At 60.3% G+C, this 20,920-nt stretch overlaps 3 protein-coding genes across 5 annotated transcripts; 1 reads left to right on the top strand and 2 right to left on the bottom strand.

The window, feature by feature from the left end:
* Positions 1-2,032: 2,032 nt before the first annotated feature.
* On the bottom strand, positions 2,033-7,228 carry TBC1D10C (TBC1 domain family member 10C). Of its 2 annotated transcripts, none has more exons than XM_065882679.1 (9): positions 7,077-7,228; positions 6,229-6,328; positions 5,896-6,003; positions 5,703-5,809; positions 5,381-5,495; positions 4,624-4,707; positions 4,310-4,499; positions 2,680-2,834; positions 2,033-2,380 (listed from the first exon to the last, which is right to left on the bottom strand). In XM_065882679.1, the coding sequence occupies exons 1-9, from the start codon at positions 7,226-7,228 to the stop codon at positions 2,033-2,035; spliced, it is 1,359 nt and encodes a 452-aa protein (XP_065738751.1). The 2 variants fall into 2 exon arrangements, with proteins under 2 accessions (XP_065738751.1, XP_065738752.1); XM_065882680.1 differs by having other exon boundaries at positions 4,624-4,689.
* Positions 7,229-8,496: 1,268 nt separating this feature from the next.
* Positions 8,497-11,796, top strand: PPP1CA (protein phosphatase 1 catalytic subunit alpha). 2 transcript variants are annotated; one of them, XM_065882682.1, is made up of 7 exons: positions 8,497-8,630; positions 9,134-9,265; positions 9,420-9,650; positions 10,272-10,376; positions 10,822-11,045; positions 11,124-11,258; positions 11,349-11,796. In XM_065882682.1, exons 1-7 carry the CDS (start codon positions 8,576-8,578, stop codon positions 11,457-11,459), a joined length of 993 nt encoding a protein of 330 aa, XP_065738754.1. In that variant the 5' UTR covers positions 8,497-8,575; the 3' UTR covers positions 11,460-11,796. The 2 variants fall into 2 exon arrangements, with proteins under 2 accessions (XP_065738754.1, XP_065738756.1); XM_065882684.1 differs by lacking the exon at positions 9,134-9,265 and having other exon boundaries at positions 8,576-8,630; positions 11,349-11,459.
* A 627-nt stretch (positions 11,797-12,423) lies between these two features.
* Positions 12,424-18,251, bottom strand: RAD9A (RAD9 checkpoint clamp component A). Its single transcript, XM_065882681.1, has 11 exons — positions 18,218-18,251; positions 18,060-18,130; positions 17,481-17,609; positions 16,924-17,038; positions 16,737-16,836; positions 14,136-14,242; positions 13,936-14,045; positions 13,782-13,846; positions 13,553-13,690; positions 12,608-12,815; positions 12,424-12,519 (listed from the first exon to the last, which is right to left on the bottom strand). The coding sequence occupies exons 1-11, from the start codon at positions 18,249-18,251 to the stop codon at positions 12,424-12,426; spliced, it is 1,173 nt and encodes a 390-aa protein (XP_065738753.1).
* Positions 18,252-20,920: the final 2,669 nt, after the last annotated feature.

Here is a 20,920-nt window from a genome sequence, read left to right as displayed (position 1 = left end):
CCCCTGCTGGAGACCACCTGCCCCAGGGTCTATATCCAGGGGGAACGACTACCACGTGGCCTCTCCTTCAGACTCAGCAGCCCTGGCGCCAAGGCTGCTGCTTTCCTGCTCCTCTACCTTCGCAGCAGAAGAGCTGAGCGCACGGAGGGCAGGGAGTGCAGGGCAAATCCCATAGACTTCCTGCAGGTTCCCCTACCTACCTGCTCCCAGCAGAGAGTCCATGAGACACCCGCCCTAAGTCTAAGGCGTGGTCTAGCTGGCTCTGCCCCCCACTGTGATCCTGGGCTGGGCGCTCAACCTGGCCATCTCCCCCTTCTCTAAAGAGGCTCTCAGTGCCACCTGCAGAGAGAGGGTGTGGGGGTCCGAGAAAGGGTCCGTGAACTGCAGGGGACTGTGCTATTATTAAGCTCCAAGTACGCTAGTGGGGTGGGGAGTGGGGAGGGAGGGCTCAGGAAGCTCTCTTTAATTCACAGGAGCCCAGCCCCTGGCCCACGCTCAGAACCCAGGCTGGGGCGAGACTGGGGCAGTGGGAGAGAGAGTAGCCCCAGGATGGCAGAGGGAGGTGGGTGTCAGGTTCGTGGCTGTTGATGCGGGGGTAGCGGTGAACCTTGGGTCTGCCCTGGGCAGCAAAGCTTTGGCCCAGTTGCCTCCCCTCCTGAGCCTTAGTTTCCCCCCAGGTAAACTTCAGCTCTGGGTCTGGACCTCCGTGAGTCCCTCCTTCAGGGAGTGGGATGGTCTGCCCAGGACCCAGGGCCTGGCCAGTCACACAGTCAGCGCCACAAGAGTATACGTGGAGGGAGCGTGTTCCTGCAGCCGTGGCCCTGTCACTAGATCTGAGGGTGCCAACGCTCCAGCTCAGCCACTGAGAAGGATGGATCAAACACTCCACCATTGCGACTTCCCTGGCGGTCCAGTGGTTAAGACTCTGCGCCTCCACTGCAGGAGGCTCGGGTTGGATCCCTGGTCAGGGAACTAAGAACCCACTCCACCATTTAAGTGGGACTGCAGACACTTTCTCCGGGTACTCCCCCTCCTCCTCCCCCCTTCAGGGGAGGGCACCCAAGGAAGCAGGGAGGCAGGGCACTGGGAATGGGCCCTGCAGGAACATAAACCTACGTCAGAACCAGCCCCGTTGTCCTGGCGATGGCTCCTGTCCCAGGCACCTCAGGCACCCACAGGGGCAATTAGCGAGTGTGGGAGGGGTTTCCACAGTGGCAGTCCCCAGGGGGTGCGGCTGGGGCTTAGGCAGGGGGCAAGGGCTGGCGGGCCCTTCCTCCTTTGTCCGGGCACACTAGGCCTTTGTTCTCAGCTGGCTCTCTCTGAGGACGGGACCAGGACCATGGGTGGGGGGCGAACTTGCCTTAGAGTGTCCACAGCCCTGGGGGGAATCCTGAACCAGCAGGGAGAGGGAGCAGAAGAGGGGACAGAGTCCCACTTCTGGGCCCAGCACCCACTTGGGGAGCCCTCCTCCCCCAGGTGCAGAAGCCTTCCCTGACCCCAAGAGGCTGGGCACTGCAGCTTACCATTGGCTCCAGGTGCTGGTGAAGACCTTCCAGCAGCCAATGGGCAGCCTCAGTGAGCCCTGAGGAGCCAGGGCTGGGTTCGGAGGGGTGGGGCTGTGAGGGGAGTGAGGGCCGGAGGGGAAGGAGCTGCTGGTCCGGGGTTGAGGCTGGAAGGCGTTCCATCTGACTGCATACGGGCTTCTGCTCAGACTTTATTCCAGGCCTCCTCAGGAGCCTTGGGGTCCCCTAAGCCCAGCCTGTGCCCCTAACCTCACCCTCCTTCAGCGCCAGCTTGATGCCTGCAAGGGCCCAGGCAGCAGGACAGCTCCGTGGGCGGATGACGGGCCTGGGTCCTCAAAACCTCACTCTCTCACCTTCCTTCCTCCTCGAGCCTGACAAGTCCACGGGAGAGAAGCTGAGGCATCCATCCCGGCTGTAAAGTGCAGTGCCTACTTGGAGGCTGGCATCCACCGTTCAGGCAACTGGGGTTGGGGGACCCTGAGTCTCTGGTACCCTCAGAAGTGGGACCTTCAGAATCGGGTGTCCAGGGAGGAGGTGGAGCCTCGATGGGACCTGGCGGGGCTCTCGATACGGGGGGCCCTGGACCGAGTCAGCAGCCCATGGAAAGTCTTGCCTCGGGTCTGGGGCTTGCGCCGCGGCGGCCTGGGCTCCTCCGGGGGCTGAACCACGATGCGGGGTACCTCGGGCCTGGTGGCTCCCCAGGTTCCTGCCAGCTGCTGGGCCTCAAAGATGGCTTGGGCCCCAGGCAGGCGGGCCTGCGGCCTCGGGGGTGGCCCAGATGCCGACGCGGGCAGCTGGACCAGCTGGGCCTTGATCTCCCGCTGCAAGTCCTGTTCGGACAGGGCCACGCTGTGCACCTGTGGGGAGCAGTTGATACTGAATCTGCCTGGCCTGGGGGAGGGCAGGAAGCGATGAGAGCCCTGTGGGGCGGGCAGGACACAGCCGCAGGAAGTGGCTGAGGGCTGAGGGACTGACAGACAAAGAGACTAAAGGAGCCACCGAAAGCCACTTGAGGCCTGGGGTTTCCACATTCTCTGCTGCTGAGAGGACAAGAACTGAGCCCCGGTTCTTACTCTGACTTCCCCCTCTGGGACTCAGTTTCCGCAACTGTGCAGGGGGGCTGGGCCATTGCAGAGGGCGGGCAAGGGGCACCCACCTGGGACATGAAGACCTCCTCCTGCAGCTGGGTGGGCGGGATGGCTCGAAGGGCGCCGAGCGTCTCCAGGAGCCCCGGGCAGGCCAGGCGCTGTTCAGTGGTGCCCAGTGCCAGGCGTACCAGTGTCAGCCCCACGCGGAACAGCACCTTCACACCTGCAGGCCGGGGGCTCACTCAGTTGGGGGGCCAGCCCTGGGCTTCCTCAGTCTGCACCTGAACCTGCCCTCAGCCAGACTCCTTCCACCCTCCTGCAGCTCTGCTGCCGTGACTCAATGACTGAGAGTACGGTGGCAATCTGAGAGCTCTGGCCAGCATGTCTCAGCGGCCACAGACACTTCTGGGCAGAGCAGCCTGCCAGGAGCCAGGGGCTACTGAACGCCTCACGCCAAGCCTTCTCATTCTGGGCCTCAGCTCCTCGTCCCTCCAAGGAGGGGCTGGGTGGTGACGCGAAGGCCTTTCCAGCTCAGACCTGTGACCTTCTGATTCTAGAAAGATTCTAGCCAGAACTCCTCACCTCTAAGCCAAGAGCATAGGACACACATGCACACAAACACGCACACACGCACACACACACATGGCTGTGACCTTGGGCCTGTTCCTGGAGCCTCAGAATTCCTTCCTGGTAGCCTCGGGTCTGCTGAGAACAGCAGTCAGGGGACCAGTGAGGTCTGGTGACAACTGTGACTTGTAAAGGGACAGCAGCGACTACTAACGGTGTCACCGTTATGAAAGGGAGCCTGAGGCAGAGGGCAAGGGTAGCTCAGCCACCCTGACGGGGGGCCCTGCCCTGCCCCGCCCTCGAGGTCTGAGTCTGCAGGGGAGGCCATGTAGATGGCAACTTGGACACCCGTGGCCAGAGCTCTAAGCCAGCCTGAAGCCAACTGGGCATACAGCAGGTGCTCAATAGATGTACTGATTGATTTCTACCATTTTTTGGTCCAACCACCCTGCTCTTGGCCTGGCACCTCTCCCATGTCCGCACCCCCACGTCAGTCGTCTGCAGCCTGGCCTCTCCGCCTCCACACTGGCCCTGCAAGTTTGCCTCTTCCATAGAGCAGCCACGAGCACCTTTAAACAGCACTCTCCTCCTCCCGCCCCCCTACACTCTGGCACATCCTTTGTTTTATTTTCTTCATAGAACTTCTGACAATCTATAAATATCTTGTTAATTTAGTACCGTTGCCTCCCATCCCCACTTCCACCAGAATGTAGGTCTCACTCACTCAAGTGGCCCTGGCTTCCAGAGCAGCGCTGGCCTCCGAGAGCGCTCACCAAGGGCCCATGGGGCTCCATCGGCCATGCCCCCACTGTGCCCAGTCCCTGAGCTGTCTCACTGCTGTGATCTCTGCAGCGCCCCCCGACTCCAGCCCTCCCCCAAGCAGATGGTGCCCTCCCTGTGGTGGTCTCACTGCTGGGGGTGGGGGCTATCATTCATTACACTGGTGATCCGTGGCCAAGGGCTGGGCCGTTTCCCCAGAGCCACAGGGCGCTGTCACCCTCGGCACACCCCAGCACCCAGACCCCAGGCCAGGACTGGCAGTGGCGGTGGGGCAGAGCAGAGCTGGCACCCGAGGCTCCCGGCCCCAGTTCCCACGCCTGCCCCCGCCCGCCTGGCCAGCCACACACTCACCCTCACTAAGGAAAGCGTCCCAGACACGCAGCACCGTGGGGAAGGGCAAGGAGCGGGCGAAGAGGCACAGGAACCACTCGGGCAGGTAGAGCAGGGGCCCGACGCCCGCCTGTTGCAGGTGTTTGTGCACACGCGGGAGCAGCCGCCGCAGCAGGGCCGTGAACACCTCGGCGTCCAACCGTACACCCTCCTGTGGCCACGTCTGTCAGCATCTCCACTCCCGGTCCCCAGGCCCCCACCCAGTCCCCAGGCCCCTCCCCACCCCCCACCCAGCCCCTCCCCCTGTGCCCTCTGGCCCCATTCCAGCCTCTCACCATATGGGGCCCGTAGTAGCCAGGGAGGTAAACCTCGCAGATCTGTACCAGGCACCAGAAGGCCTCCTGGGGGCGGGCACAGGCCTTGAGTGCCCACCGCAGAGGGGACCACGGAGGGGACCACAGGGCGGGGGAAAGGGGTGCAGGGGAGGGTCTGGACACCATCTGGGGTGACTCTGGAGCCAGGAGCCTGGACTCAGTGCTGGGGCTGGTAAGGAGGGGCAGGTCTTACCAAAAAGCTTCCCGTTGCCCAGATAGAGGCCTACCAAGGGGCGTAGGGAGTTGGAAGTCACAGGGCTCAGGGGGTTGAATTTGAGGGTCACAGGGTAGGGGCTCACTGGTCAAGGCTAGGGAAGGTCCCAAAGTTCAAGTCTTGGGTTCTTGGGGTCACTGGGGTCAGGGATCATGGTCACAGGGTTCAGAATCAGAAGTCATGAGGTCAAGGTAATAACAACCAGACTCCAAATCATTGGGGCAAATGTCAGGGCTCAGGGTTCCATGTTCCTGCAGTCAAGGTCGTTGGGTTTGAAGGTCGCTGAGGTTGGTGGTCATGAGGCCCTGGGTCACTCACTAGGACAGGTTTGGGTAGGAGTCAAGGATCCCAGGTCCCTGAGGCCAGAGTTCCTGGGGATGGAGGGGTCATGGGTCCAGAGCACAGGGTTATTAGGTCCCTAGGTCACCAGCGTTGGGGGTCATGGATCACTGGGGTTAGGGGGTCAGGGTCTTGGGTCTCCGTAGCAGGGTTGAGGGTACTCACCTCTGGGGGCAGATACATGAGCAGCACGGCAGCCACAGGGCCCTGGGCCTGGCAGTAGCCCTGTTCCGGCCGATACAGGGTGTAGGCCTTGAGTACCTGGAGGAGCCCCTGCTGCCTGTGCCAGAAGACCCCGTTAGGGGCCAGTCCTCTGGGCATCCCTTCCCCACCCTCTGGTGGCCCTTGCCCAGGCCTCAGCCCCCTGAGGGCCTTGCTGGGTCCTTTGAGATGCAAAGATATAAAGCTGGGGCAGGGGGGTGGGTACTAGGCCAAAGCACCTGGGGGTTGTGGGGCTGGGGGTCCCTGGGCATCACTGGCCTCGTACCCGTGACCCTGGGGTGACACAAACATCTCATGAAGAGGGAACTGGCGGTGCAGGTCCCTGCCGATGGTCTCCATCCACTGTGGGTCCCCAGGGGCCTCAGCCAGTTCCTGTGGGTGGACAAAAAGGTGAATGTGAAGGCCCAGAGTGGTGAAGGGCCAGGGAAGGGAGGTGGGACCCCTGCCAGTTCCCTCACCTGATAAGTGTCACGGCTGTTCTGCTGACACACATGGGCCCCGCACAACAGGGGCCAGCACCGGGCCCGCAGGGCCGAGGGGATGCCTTTCCGGCACTGCATCTTTACCTGTGGGTGAGGCCAAGGGACCCCGTTAGGCCAGCCACACCAGCTTCCCCTGCTCCTGTCGGCAGGCCCCAAGCACAACCTGTCATCAGGCAAGAGCCACTTTGGGTAGCAGGGAGAAAAGGCAGGAGGTACTGGGACACGGGAGGGGTGAATTTTGCCTGGGCATGGGCCGAGGCAAAGGGAGCTGAGCCACGGAGGCCTGGGTGGGACCACTCTCCCCCTCACCTTCTTGTACCGCCGAGACATGGTTTTCTCCCAGTGTGAGGTCATCTCTACCCACTTCATCTCCCGCTGGCGGATAAGGTCTGCAGGAGGGTGACCTGGCCTGGGGACACATGGCACAGGTGTCCAGGCGCTGGGCAGCTGTTACCCAGAGCCCACATTTGCCACCCTTCATGCTACCTGGGTGAGCCTAACTCCTGGCCCTGGAGATCTCTGGGAATCTCTGGGGCGGGGTGGGGACCTGTCACCCAGGAGTTGCCAGTGGTTGTCATGGGGACAGGAAAGGATGTGGCTCCAATGTGGGTGGAAGCAGGAGAGACTGAAGGGGGTGTGTAGGTGTGTGTTGAGGGAGGGGCTTGTTGATTGTCCCCCAGGATAGGGACACAGACAAGTCATCAGGGAAGTTGGGTAGACAGAGTCCTAGACTAGAAGCCAGGAGTTGTGAGTTTGGGTCTGATTCTGTCTCTGATCTGCTGTGTGACCTTCCTATCTGTTTCTGGACTTGTCTTCCTGTCTGTACATGAGGAATGCAGAGGATTGGTGGGAGAAGAAGTGCGGGTTCTGTGATCTGGATCTGGGATTCCCGGGCCAGATTAAAAGGGGAAGAATGTTTGGCCTCAGAGGTGGGTGGAAACCCTCAGAGACTGGGAGTAAAAGAGACATACAGGAGCCACCCCCCGCAGCCCTGCTAACCTTAGGATTCCATCTGGAACCCGAGAAGGGATGATAGTGGCTGAGTCCCCAGACCTGCCCAGGACCCTCGAGGTTGGACCTCACTCTAGAATTCAGCCCTCAGCTCCCACCCTTATTCCCAGCACCCCACCGCCCTACCCCATCCCTTCCCTACTTACCCTGGCTCTGCTGAGCTGCCCCCAATGAAGCCATAGCGGTCAGCCTGGCGATATGGGCCGGGCCCACTCAGCTCTGAGTCAGACCCCAAAGAGCTGGAGTCATCCTGCAGCTCACCAGGCTGCACCAGGTCCTCCCCCAGGGCCTGGGCCATGGTGCTGCAGACGCCTGATGCCATAGGCTGCAACATGTGGGGAAAGCCAATATGAGAGGCAGCTCCTAGCCAGCCTGGGGCCTGGGCTCCTATCCAGCCAGGCCCCAGCCCCAGGACCTGACTGCGTGGTCAGAGGGAACAGATTTCAGGGTATCTCTCCAAGCCCCTTCTGTCCCCTCTTCTCTTGTGGGGTGGGGGTGGAGCATGGGCCCAGAAGTGGCAGAAAGGCCAGGCCCCTGTCCCCTGCAGCCCAGCTTACCTCCTTGCTGCACCTCACCTCCTCCTCTCACTTCCTCCTCAGCCACAGCTTCGGCAACCAGCCGGGGGCCCCTCCTAAGTGCGTGTGGGGGGGTAGTTACCCCTTCCTGTCCCGGGCTCTTCCGGCCTGCCCCACTGGCCCTGGGCCATGGGCTCCTCCCACCATCCCGGTGGGCTGGGTGGGTGCAGGCTTGGGTTCCTGTGCTGGGTGTGACGCGGCCAGGGCCTGCCAGAGGTAGAGAGGGCAGGCTGCCTCTAGATTTGAGGTCACTGGCATGTAAAACACTCGATTCAGGGTCCAACGAGTGTCATGGTGTATTTAGTGTTTGCTCTTTACAAAGTAATACTTTCAACATGCACACAATGTAGCATTACTATGCTACTCAAAAGGCAAGGATGAGACATTACAAAAAGTAATAATTTAGCATGCACCACAGGCAGTGTGGACCAAAATGAGCTCGGAGTTCAGCAACAGGTGTCTGGATCTACCTAGCCAGTCGCCCGAGGGCCCCAGACTCAGGAGGTAGAGGTCCTCCGTGAATTTGAGGCTAACTCTTACTATCTCTGAGCCTCAGTTTCCTTTCCTGCACTTCAAGGGCTTAATCTGCACTGTCTGGGGAGACCCAATGAGTTACCAATGAGGTCACACAACCTTCCCGACCAGGACAGAAGTGGGAAAGACTGCTTAGCCCTTGAAAGAGAAAAACAACTTCCACAGTACTTCCGACCGCACCTCCTCCGAACAGCCGAGGGTAACTCCTCAAGGGCGGAGCTAGGCTTGACCTCGCCCCATTAAGCCCCGCCCACAGGTCAGGCTCCGCCCTAAACACACGACTCAGTCCAAGTCCGGTCCCCTGACCGAGGCCCCGCCTCCCGGGCCGCCGCGACCCCAGCGCCCCGCGTCCGGCGGAGGCGCTAGAGCGCAGGAGCAGCGGGCGGGGCGGGGCGGGGCGGGGCGGGGCAGGAGGCCTAGGAGGCGGGGCGGCGAGCCGGGGCGGGCGGAAGGAGCGCCAGGCCGGAAGGAGGCAGCGGGAGGGCGGGAGGCAGGAGCGGGCCCGGAGCTGCTGGGGCCAGAGCGGCGGCGCCGCCATGTCCGACAGCGAGAAGCTCAACCTGGACTCTATCATCGGCCGCCTGCTGGAAGGTTGGCCGGGGCAGGGGAGGTGGGCGCCGGCCGCGCTCTGGTCCCCTGCCCGGCCCGGAAGTGGCGCGCGGGTGGACTTGCCCCTCCCAGGACCAGCTTAGACTGGGCGGGGACGGGCCGCGAGGTCCCGTGGCCGCAGGTGCCCCCCCTTCCCAATCGCGGCGCCCCTGGGAGGTCTGGGGTTGCTCCCCTTGCCAGAGCAGGGCGGGGGCGCACGGGTTAGCCAGGGCTCTTGGGGTTAGAAAGAAATCCGAGAAGCCTAGCCCCTGAGGTTTTGGCAGGCCTCCGCGCACAGCAATCCTCTTTCGAGTGTCTTGAGGGTAGTTGGGGGTCTCGTCCCTTGAGGCTTGAGGCGGGGGTCCCAGGAGGCTGAGCAGCAACAGCTACCCCTGGGCGAGGCGGGGCCCGGGAGGCCCAGGCGCCCCCCAGAAGTGCCTATGGGGCCACCCATGTCACCCACCCTCTTCTCGCCTGAGGGTCCTGATGCCTCATTCCACTCCCAGTGCAGGGCTCGCGGCCTGGAAAGAATGTACAGCTGACAGAGAACGAGATCCGTGGTCTGTGCCTCAAATCCCGGGAGATTTTCCTGAGCCAGCCCATTCTTCTGGAGCTGGAGGCACCCCTCAAGATCTGTGGTGAGCCCCCTGCCCAGGCCCCTTTGCTTCTTGAAAGTGGGTACCACCCCCCCACCAGCCAAAGTCCCTGGATCTCTCCTCCCTCGAGTCCAACCCTGGCCCTGGGTCCAAGTTCAGACTGCATCTAGTGCTGACCTGGTTCTCTGGGTCACAGGCGACATTCATGGCCAGTACTACGACCTTCTGCGGCTGTTCGAGTACGGCGGCTTCCCTCCAGAGAGCAACTACCTGTTTCTGGGGGACTACGTGGACAGGGGCAAGCAGTCTTTGGAGACCATCTGCTTGCTGCTGGCCTATAAGATCAAGTACCCCGAGAACTTCTTCCTGCTCCGTGGGAACCACGAGTGTGCCAGCATCAACCGCATCTACGGCTTCTACGATGAGTGTGAGTGGCTGAGCCTCTGGGGCTGAAGGGCTCTCCCCCGCCATTCAGTGCGGCCCTCGTGTTGACCTGCTGGCCGGGGTAGCAGTGTTTGACAAACACCTTCTAGACTGAGCTCTGTATAGGTAGGGCCAGTTCACGTCTCTCCGCCCTGCCCTCCTGGCATGGGTCCTGGCGCTCAGGAGGGACGTGGTGAATGGTTGCTGACTGAAGGGCTGCCAGCATTCTAATGCAGGGCCTTGCCTGCCGACACTCCCCTCCAGTGCATCCGTTACTTAAGCACTTAGGATGCCTGTCTGGACTGGACTCTGTTGGCCAGAAGCTGAGAGAGACCAGACCCGGTCTTGGCCTGGCTCTGCTCATGTGCGGGGGGGTGAGTGCCAACCCTGAGGTTGTTCCAGAACTGGAACTTGGGGGTTCCTGTGGACTCAGCTGCTTTAGAATTCCTCCTGGGAGGCAGTGGGGTGGGGATTGGCCCGGGGTTGGGGGGTTCCCTTCTTGCCTTCCATTCTCTTCTGCCAGCTGTGTCTGAACAACACACAATGTGCCCTGGAAGGCCCAGAGACCCACACTGAGGGTGGGGCAGACGGGCCTTCTCGTGAGCCCTCTCCTTCCTCTGGGCAGGCAAGAGACGCTACAACATCAAACTATGGAAAACCTTCACCGACTGCTTCAACTGCCTGCCTATTGCTGCCATTGTGGATGAAAAGATCTTCTGCTGTCACGGGGGTGAGGGCGGCTCTGGGCCGCACGGCGAGGGAATGTTTGGGCAGGACGAGCCTGGCCACATCCCTGGGGGATTTGGGACAGACGTGTTAGCTGAAGGACACATTCTCAGCCACCTGGAACAGCTCTCCCTGGAGCCCTGGTTTGGATATCACTTCTTCCACAAAGTCCCCCCGCACCCCAGCGTTAGGCTGCACTCACTGCCATGTCGTGGCCTCGGTTTCTTGCGTGGAGTTTGCTTGTCTTTTTCCAGGGAGCACTGTGCTCCTGGAAGGGACAGGGACTTGAAGAGGCAGAAGGCGATGAGCTCTGCCTGTCTAGGCTCCCAGGAATCCGGGAGAGGGCGGCGGGTTGGGGGAACAGAGGCTGATTGGCAAAGGCTTCCTGGAGAAGGGAGGGCCCTTGTTTTGAGGCTTGAGGAAGTGACCTGCCCCCGGTGCCCCCCCAGGCCTGTCCCCGGACCTACAGTCCATGGAGCAGATCCGGCGTATCATGCGGCCTACAGACGTGCCAGACCAGGGCCTGCTGTGTGACCTGCTGTGGTCTGACCCTGACAAGGACGTGCAGGGCTGGGGCGAGAATGACCGTGGCGTCTCCTTTACCTTTGGAGCTGAGGTCGTGGCCAAGTTCCTGCACAAGCACGACCTGGATCTCATCTGCCGGGCACACCAGGTGGGCTGGCAGCTCTGGTCTGGGTGGCAGCGGGGGCCGGGCAGCAGCACCTGCTGAACTGTCCCCACCCTCATCCAGGTGGTAGAAGATGGCTATGAGTTCTTTGCCAAGCGGCAGCTGGTGACACTCTTCTCAGCTCCTAACTACTGTGGCGAGTTTGACAACGCAGGCGCCATGATGAGCGTGGACGAGACGCTCATGTGCTCCTTCCAGGTGGGGGTGGAGATGGGGATGGAAGGGGCGGGGGGGGGGGGGGGGGCCCATGGCTCAGCCCCATGAGCCTGACCAGCTTGCCTCTTTTAGATCCTCAAGCCTGCCGACAAGAACAAGGGGAAATATGGGCAGTTCAGCGGCCTGAACCCTGGAGGCCGGCCCATCACCCCGCCCCGCAACTCCGCCAAAGCCAAGAAATAGCCCCCGTGTGCCCGCCCTCTGCCCCAGATGGTGGATTGTACAGAAATCACGTGGCTGTGAGGGTTCATGCTGGCCCCCTAGGGCCGCCCATCACAGGGAACACGGAGCCTTGGTGTATTTTTCTTTTTTTTATGAATCAATAGCAGCGTCCAAACCCCCAGGGCTCCTTCCACCTGCACCTGCAGTGGCTGCAGGCAGGATCCTGGGGCTGAGGCTGCAGCTCAGGGCAGAGCAGGGCCAGATTGTGGGTCCCCAGCCTTGCTTGGCCTCAGGGCTGGCAGCCGGATCCTGGGGTGACCCATCTGGTCTCTCGAATAAAGGTCAAAGCTGGATTCTCGCCATGGCGTCTGTCTCCCTTGTCCCAAATGCCGCGCCTGGCGACCTCTTCTGCCTAGGGCCACTTGGGAGGCTTGTTGGGCATGGGGCCCGAGTGAGGGAAACACCAGCCACACGCTCAGGTCACAGGGGCCCTTGGAATTTCCAAGCCAGGGCCAGAGAGTTTTGGAAAAGCAAGCAAAACAGTGTGTGCCGGCCACAGGGGATCCCCAAGGTGTACCCAGGATCTGAGGGAGGGACAGGTCCTGGTTGGCAGAGAAGGTGGATCAGCAGGGGCCAGCAGCCCCACCGAGGTTTTTCTCTTAGGGAGGTGGGCTTAGAGAACGCAGGCCCCCAACCCTGCCACATGGTTGGATTAAGAGGTGAGGGGCCTCCCACCAGGTGGCAGCTCAGCACCAAGACTGGGAACAGACATGATCGACTGGGGGCCGAAGGGAGATGACAGGACCCAGGCCAGTCACAGATAGCCGAGCAGGGCCCGGGGGAGGCGGCAGGACCAGCCAGCTGAGCTCCAGCACAGCCCACCTCTACCACCCACCCTGGAGGAGAGCGGGCCCCGCCCCTGTTGGCGCTGGGAGATGGGGAGGCTGGGGCTTCCTCTGGTCCAGTCCTCCAAGGGCCTCTCGGCTCAGCCTTCCCCCTCACTGTCTTCAGCCAGCACGGGGCTGGGCCCCTGGGGAGAGTGTGCAGGGGCCAGGATGGAGCCAAAGAACAGCGAGCGGAACTGGCGAGAAAACAGAGGAAGCCAAGTGAGCTCTGGAGGCTGCTCCCTCCGCCTCCCATCCCTGCCTCCGTCTCCAGCCAGCTCCTACCTTCTTGGGTGGGGGAGTCCCAGGCACTGTGCTGGGCTCGGTGTCATCTTCCTCCTCTGAGTGGGAGCCAGGGCTACAGTGGGGCTGGAAGCCAGGGGAAAGGGAGGTGGAGGGCAGTGTCCGTGAGCCCTCACTGCCCACGGTGGTTTCCATGGCGATCATGTACGAGTCAATGTCATCAAGGGCAAAGTCGTCCAGGTGGGGCGTGCTGTAAGCAGAGACAGCTTAGCAAGGGCAGGGAGAGAAGAGGGGGGACAGAGGCGGGGCCCCACCTTGGAGGGCTCAGCGGGGGGCTGCAAAAGCCCTGTGACCGTTGGTGACCTCTTGGTTTTATTACTTCCTGATTTGGTGGGAGGGGAGAGGATGCCTGGGGTTAAGTGGCTGCTTCCTGGAGGGGGTGGACCTGGAATCCTTTCATCAGAGTTGAGGTAGAGGCCTGAGGGAGACATCTTGGGGGCCGGTTTAGCTCAGCTGGGGGAGGGGAGCAGCAAGTCCTGTAAGCTGGGCCACCTGGGGCCCAAGCCCGTACCTTCCCAGGGGACAGGAACCGGAGAGCACTGGGGCCCAGGGACATGCTGGGCAGAAGGCCAGGCCAAACTTCCTCTGCTTAAACTACACTGGGCCCATCCTCCCCAACCCACCTGCCCTTTCAGCCACCGGCTTCCCCAGTCCCAGGCAGCCCCCCGCTTCCCGGCAGCCCTTTCCCTCCCTGGCCTGGGAGGAGGCTCGGAGGGGAGGCCTCAGCCAGAGAAGGAAGCCAGCCCGACCCTGGGGACACTTCCCTGGGTGGGGGGAGTCTCTGAGTACAGCTGCCCGGTAAGGTTGAGCTTGCAGGGCTGGGGCCCAACAGGAAGTGGGGGGAGGGGAGGCGCTGACACTGGAAGCAGCAGGCTCCCCAGGGTGCACAGAGGTGGGGAGGGAGGAGTGGGTGGGCAGCGCTCTCACCTGTGAGCCTGAAGCTGAGGCGCTGGCTGCTGGAGCTCCGGGGCACGCAGGTCCTGGGGGTGGGGGTCCGGCTCTGAGAGCGTGGCCAGGACAAAGTGGCCGTCTAGCAGAGAGTCCTTGATGGCAAAGATGGCTGGCCTGGGCAGGTGACGGGTCCAGGCAAGGTCAAGGCCCTTTAGCTCCTGGCATCCCAGATCCCTCCCCACCCTGTCCTGAGGCTCCGAGTTACCTGCCAGGGCCATCGAAGTAAATGCTGAGAGACAAGTTCGCTGACTCGGCAAAGCTCAGGAGCCCCTGGGAAGGGAGAGGCAGAGCAGTGAGGCCCCGAACCAGGCAGGGAGGCGCGGTGGGCCGGGCGGTGAGCGCATGGCGGGCAACCTCACCCGGAATTCCTTGAGGCAGAAAGTGATGGCCACCCCTTCCTGGGCCTGCAGCTGCTGGAAATCCTCCCCCCCGATGCTCATCTCGGTCACCATGGCTTTGACGGTACTGTCTGTGGGGACAGCAACAGGAGGAAACCTGGGCCCTGCCCCATCCCAGCCCATCTCTGCCCCCTGCCCCAGGCCACATCTGGCTCCCTCACCTGCCTCCTCCTGGTAGCTACGCAGGATGATCCTGTGGCCACGGCCAATCCCCAGCGTCACTTCGGCCAGCGCGGGGGGGAAGGGCAGAACAGCCTCCCCCAGGACCCTGTGAGGAGGGCACAGCATCACCCCAAGACTCAGCCCCACCCTGTGGCTTCGCTCTCAGGATCTGAGGCGGGATGGTGACGCACACCAATGTCCAAAGGGAACCAGGCCAGGCCTAGCATGCCCCCAGGGAGGACAGGAGCGGGACATGGTCCCTGCCCCGTCCAAGGCTCCCAGGCAGTCGTGGGAGGAGAAGTCCACTTGCAAGAGACGGGGCGGACAAGAGCAGAGCCCACAGAAGACAGCAGGAAGCACGGGCTGTTTGCGCTGAACCAAACCGGGCAGGCGGCACCTGGCCACCCAGGGGCGGGAGACCATCCCCACACGGTCTGCATAAATGCGGCCTTCAGGGAGAGCCCTCAGATCCTTGTCTAGAAAAGACACATGCCGATAAACAGTTACAGGTGAAATAACATCTGGAATTTGCCTCAAAACACTTGGGACAGGAACTGGCGTCTACTTTTATGAATTTAAAATTGCCCATAAGAAAAAGAGAAACAGGGGCTTCCCTAGTGGCGCAGTGGTTAAGAATCCGCCTGCCAACGCAGGGGACATGGGTTCGAGCCCTGGTCTGGGAAGATCCCACATGCCGCAGAGCAACTAAACCCGTGCACCACAACTACTGAGCCTGAGCTCTAGAGCCCGCGACCCACAACTACTGAAGCCCGTGCGCCTACAGCCCGTGCTCCGCAACAAGAGAAGCCACCACAATGAGAAGCCCGCACACTGCAACGAAGAGTAGCCCCCGCTCACTGCAACTAGAGAAAGCCCGCGCACAGCAGCGAAGACCCAACGCAGCCAAAAATAAATAAATTAAATTTAAAAACAAGAAACAATTGCTTTTTCTTGAAGTTTTTTTTTGTATTATGTCTAACAGAGACAAAATTATTTAAGTCAATAAATTTTTAAGGAATTTCACATGTTCTGATTCTTTCCACTGTCAATCACCTTAGTTCCTCCAAACTCTATAATCTTCAAGATAAAATAGCCTTTTCAGAAATAAGCTGTCATGTGAGTCAGCCCCCAATTCTCTTAGCTGGGCTTCTTTCATCTCCAATGGAATATGGACACACTTCAGAATTCCCCACCTGTAATCTCTGGGATCCAATTTCCTCAAGCAATTTACTTTAGGACCATGTTTAGGGTCAGGAGGTGGATCTGCCTGGTTCTGAATTTGACACCCTCTAAAAATGTATTAGGTTCAAATCACATTCACTCCTAAGCCATCACACCCTAGAACAGTACAGATTGTTGGGATAGGCCAATACCTAAGATAAAAAAAGTCTGACTGCTTTTCCAACGACGTAGGTTTACGGAAAAAGCCCCATCGGGATAGATCTCAACACAACAGCTCTTTTTAAAAAAGAAAGAGAGGGGCTTCCCTGGTGGCGCAGTGGTTGGGGGTCTGCCTGCCAATGCGGGGCACGCAGGTTCGTGCCACGGTCCGGGAGGATCCCACATGCCGCAGAGCGGCTGGGCCCGTGAGCCGTGGCCGCTGAGCCTGCACGTCCGGAGCCTGTGCTCCGTGACGGGAGAGGCTGCAGCAGTGAGGGGCCCGCATACCGAAAAAAAAAATAATAATAATAAATAAATAAAAATAAAAAAGAAAGAGAAAGAAAAATCCTCAAAATACAGACCACAGATTGATTCCCTCTTTCTCTACCCAAAGGAATCCTGGGCAGTGCTGTTTCAACAGAACTCAGAAAAACAGAAAGTCAGGACCCAAATGGACCTTGAGGTTACCATGTCCTTCGGCTACCAAAAGAAAAGAAACACAAGACCTTGGGTTACTTGGATGCAAGTGGCACCCAGCGTGTGGGCGAGTGGGAGGGGAGCCACTCCTCTCTGCTCTTGTCTTCACCAGGGACCTTTGCATCTGCTGGAGTCTCCTGGGCCCTGCACAGCCCCTCTGATTCCCCAGAACAGCTCCATCTCTACAGCTGCTTATTCAGGCAGCCCTCCTGGACCAGGACTTCCCCGCCTAGCCTCCTTCCTTGGCCTCCTGCTGGGACCCCTCGAGGCTAGAGCCCAGCCAGGTAGGAAGAGAGGCTGCCCTTGAATGGGGATCATCCCAGAAGGATGACGAGGCCAGAGAAGGGTCATGAGTCCCTGAGCCACAAAAATTAAGGGACCTTCAAAGGTGTTCAGGCCAGAGAAGACTTGAGGGCAGGCCAGAGACTCGTTCTCTGACAGAGGAGTCAGAATGGGTCTGAGTGGTCAGAAAACCAAGTCAGACCTTTGAGGCGGAGAATACAGACTCCAGAAGACAGTGAGGAACATGGAACAAGGGAGCGCCCAGCCCCTCCTCACTCCAGCCTCTGCCCTTAGAGGAGCCAGGCAAGGACCTGAAAGCAAACCGGGTTGGATAAACTCCTTGAGGTCTACAGAAACCCTGTAGGGAAAATGGAGGAGGTGCCTTCTTAAACTGACCGTTGAGGCCCAAAGAAGGAAGAGAGAAACCTAGGCCTCAGCTGAAAACCAGGGAGCGTGCTCACCTTGCTGGGGCACAGAGCACATGGGGGCACACGGCTGGGTCGAAGACAGCCTGCAGGGACTCGCAGTCCTGGAAGGACAGGTTGTGAGTCTTCCTCACCCCTGGATGGGCAGACAGGGTCTCAGTGGGCCTCGCCAGCCTCCACCCCACGCCGCAAGGACGACCTGGCCAGCCAGCCGCTCACTCACCGTATTTGCAGTACAGCTGAACTACCAGGCGGCTGCTCCTGCCATTCAGGGAGATGCAGCATTTCTCCACGGTCTTCTCCAGCATCGCCAGCGAGCGGAAGACTGACAGGAACGACTAGGCGATGGAAACACATCAGCCCAGTGCCGCGCCTCCACCAGCCAGCTTCCACATCCCCTTAGGCTCTGGCCCATCGCGGGCTCAGCACTGTCACACCAGGAAAGGACCTACCCACACACACAAATTTACACCCTTCCAGGCCTTCGTTCATACTGCTCCCCTTGTCTGGAATGCCTTGAAAGACCTGCTTACCTTTCAAGGACCAGCTTGAATGTCACCACTGTCTGCAGGTCCCCGGCAGAATCAATTAGCCTCTCCATATCTCCCATTACCGTACCCTGTGGATGTCTGTACTATGCCCCTGCGCTGCATTTTGCATTGGATTGCTCCTGCATATGTTTCTCTCTCCAGCTGGCACCTACTGTGTGCCTCAGAGCAAACGCACTGTGGTAGAGGTTCCTGGGGGAGTGCACTGCCACCGCTGAGGGAGGGGCCTCACCTTCATCAGGATCTTACAGCGCAGCGGGTCCTGACCAGGGGTGGCCGCCTGGTACTGCTGGAAGAAGAGCGGGGCAAAGAGGAAGCAGGCATAGGCCGAGCGGGAGGAGTTCACGGTCCGGAGGGAGAGCTGGGCCAGGAAAAGCGGGGAGAGGGATGCAGTCACCAGCAATGTCAGGCCCAGCCCTCTGGCCGGTTTTTGCTCACACACTTGCCCTAATGTCCTCCACTTCCACCGTCGTCTGCTGAATCCCTCCCTCTCCTTCCAATCAGCGGGTATCTTCTCCATGAAGCCTTCCCGGAGTGCCCCTCAGCACCGCTCCCGCAGCAAGGGCCCTACACAGCTTTCAGCGCCGACCCCACCCGCCCCCGGGCACTTCAGGGAGGGCAAATGCTCTCAATTCACACACTGGTCTGGGAAGATGACAGGGCTCAAGGTGACGTCCCAGCAACAGGGGAGGAAACTGTAACTCAGCAGACAAATCTGCCCACCGGCATCCTATCTGATGGGGGCGAGACTCGAGCCCAGGTTAGGGCTCCCTCTGGGAATCTCACCCCCCCCAATACCGTGGCTCCTCACCCCGTCTTCCAGGGGCTCCAAGTAGAGTTCGTCCCCGATACGGGACAGGGAGTGGACGGCCTTGCCGAGCACTGCGGGGAGGAGAGGAGAAAAACACTGCTTTGCTGGCGCTTTGGGCCGGCCCATGCGCCCCCAGCCCCGGGCTGGCCCCAACTCACCCTTCACGTTGCTGCCCGTAACCAGACACTTCATGCTGCTCCCCGCGGCCGGGTTGTGACAGGCGGCGGGCCCCGGACTGGAACCCAGCTCGCTGCTCCCCTCTGGGTCTCCCCTGCCGCCGCGGATGCCCCGGGTTCTCTTCCCGCGCACCGCCCCCGGAAGCCCCGCCCCCGCCTCCTCATTGGGCCACACGCCTGCACCTCCGTCACGTGAGAAAAACGCTCGCCGGCTGCGCCGTCACGTGACAGAGTCCTGCTGGTGGCGGTCACGTGATCCGGGAGCGCCGGGCGCCTTCTTGGCTTGTCTCTTCGCGGGGTCCAGGGCCTCCCTCGGCCCTTCAGCGCCCCGGGTGAGCCGGGCCTGTCAGCGGGGCCCATCGCGGCTGCGCGCCCGAACGCAAGGCGCTCAAAGGGTGTGGGGAAGCGAATCCGGAGATGTGCGGGCGAGCCCGCCTGGGTCACTAATTTAGAACGGATTTTCTGGGCGTCTGTCGTGGGTACGGGGTCGAAGGCAGACCGTCGCACCCAATCCGAGCCGGGAACACGCACAGAAGCAGTAACCACTGGCACTAAAAAGAAATTAAAGCACGTTGCGGCAGGATCCCGGGGTGGGAAGTGGCTGTTCGCTCTGGCTTCGAGGATCCTGCGTTGATCCCGAAGAAGAGAAGATTCTCCGGATTCAGAAAGGGGTAGAAGGGTGTGTCTGGCAGGGGAAGGTGAGAGTAAAGGCTCAGCGGTGCATGGGGCTTTGCCCCCGTTGGGAGGGAAGTGGGTCTGTGAGAGGAGGGGTGAGCGCTGCCAAATGATGAGGGTCACTAACGGGAACGGCTGGAAACGTTTTCTGAGGTTAGACGCATGCGTATGTGGCCCTTTGAAAAAACGACCAAGGGACTGTGCCGAAGGAGGGGCTTCATCGGCGGGCAGGTCTTCCCCTAGCCCTGGGCCTCGGCCCTCCGCTGCGTGAACTGGAAGGGAAGTCCTGGAGGGGCTCCCTGACCTCCAGTTCCCTGCAGCACCCAGTGTGCTTTGAAGGGCCCTGGGAACCACTGCGTTCCTTTAGGGCCCATCTGGACTTGCCCCTCTGGTACTGTCCCCAGTTAGGAGGCCATGTTTGTCTGTGGGCCCCTTGCCCTCCTGCTCCTGGCCTGCAGTCCTGGACCCCACTTTGTTTCTTCCTCTCCTTGCCCTCAGCTCCGCTCCCTCACCAAGTTTCCCTGGAGCACTGGGAGAGGTTATTCTTGCCTTTTAGCAGGGTCCGTGTAAATGGTTCTACCTCTACCCAGGCTTCAGGTCAGTAAACCTGGAGTCATCCTTGACCCCATGCTCTCCCGCACCCTACATACTGCAAGCCTCCAGCAAGCCCTGACTGCTCTGCCTCTCAAACAGATGGCAGCTTCATCCTTTTCTCCCATGTCCACTGCCATCGTCCTGGCTCAGGCCACCATCATCTCTCACCTGAATGACTGTGGGAGCTCCCTGGGTGGTTCCCTGTCTCCTCCAGTCCACTTTCCAAGCAGCATCAATGTGACCTTCCTAAAATGTAAATTGTGTTACGCCTCTCCCTGGTGTAGACCCTGCAGTGGTTCCCAACTACTATACTTGCCGTCACATCTAAACCCCTTGGGGATTCCGTGGCAGTCAGTGGTTAGGACACCGCGCTTTCACTGCTGAGGGCATGGGTTCAATCCCTGGCGGGGGAACTAAGATCCAGCAAGCCGTGAGTCCTGGCTGCCCCCCAAAAAAATTCTAAACCCCTTACCCCAAACCTGCAGGAAGGAGCTGGCCCCACCCATCTCTCCACCTGTCTGTGGCCTTCCTGTGCATCAGAACTGGCCCCATCAGTTCCCTGAACGAACCACATCCTTTTCCACCTTGGGATCTCTGTAAAGCTGTTCCCACTACTTGGAATGCTCTTTCCCCTTCTCATATGCTGGCGCCTTCTCTTCCTAGGGCTCAGCTTCAGTTGCCCATCCTCAGATAGGCCTTCTCTGCTTCCCCCTCCACCCGCCACCCCCCACCCTGCATTGTCTAGCTAAGCCCTTGCTCTGGGTTATCCACAGCACTTATCCCAACTCAACATTATTTCACAGTGTCTACTTCTTTAATGCCCCTAGTTATGTCAGCTCCATGAGGGCAGGGACCTAGTCTGTTTTGTTTGTTACTGTATCCCTCTACCTCCCACAGGGCCTGGCCCTCAGCAGGTGATCAGTAAGTATGCGTTCAGTGAATAGGTGTGTGACCCAAGTGTAGCCGAGTTGCCTCTGATTCCCTCGTAGCACGTAGCATGGTGCTGTGATGAAAGGAACAAAACTTCCAGCCTCTGCCCACAGTCCAACCCTTCCGTGGACAATAGCTGTCCCCCCACATTCTGTGCAAACCCCTGCCCCCCAAGGAACCTAGCATTCGTTATTCTCTTCCTTACTTTCCTCCTTCTCTCTGGATCTCGTCCTCTCTCTGTTCATTCCAGTGAAAATCAGCAGAGCCTTCATGGCTTCTCCACCTCTTCCCCACAGCCATTGCCGGAGCAGCCCAGCTGGAACAGAAGGTAGATGCCAAAGCTCCCTGGAAGGCAGGGAGGGGAAGGTGTGACTAATCGCACACCCGTGTCTCTGCCCCTGACACCTGTGGGACCAGTAGGGTCCTGTGGCATTGAGGTCTTTGGAGCAAGGCCCCGGGGGAAGGGAGAGGGAGATATAAACGCTT

This window comes from Phocoena phocoena, chromosome 8 (assembly GCF_963924675.1).
Source record: "Phocoena phocoena chromosome 8, mPhoPho1.1, whole genome shotgun sequence".
Taxonomy (NCBI): Eukaryota; Metazoa; Chordata; class Mammalia; order Artiodactyla; family Phocoenidae; genus Phocoena; species Phocoena phocoena.
This window is presented reverse-complemented; position numbering and strand designations above follow the sequence as displayed.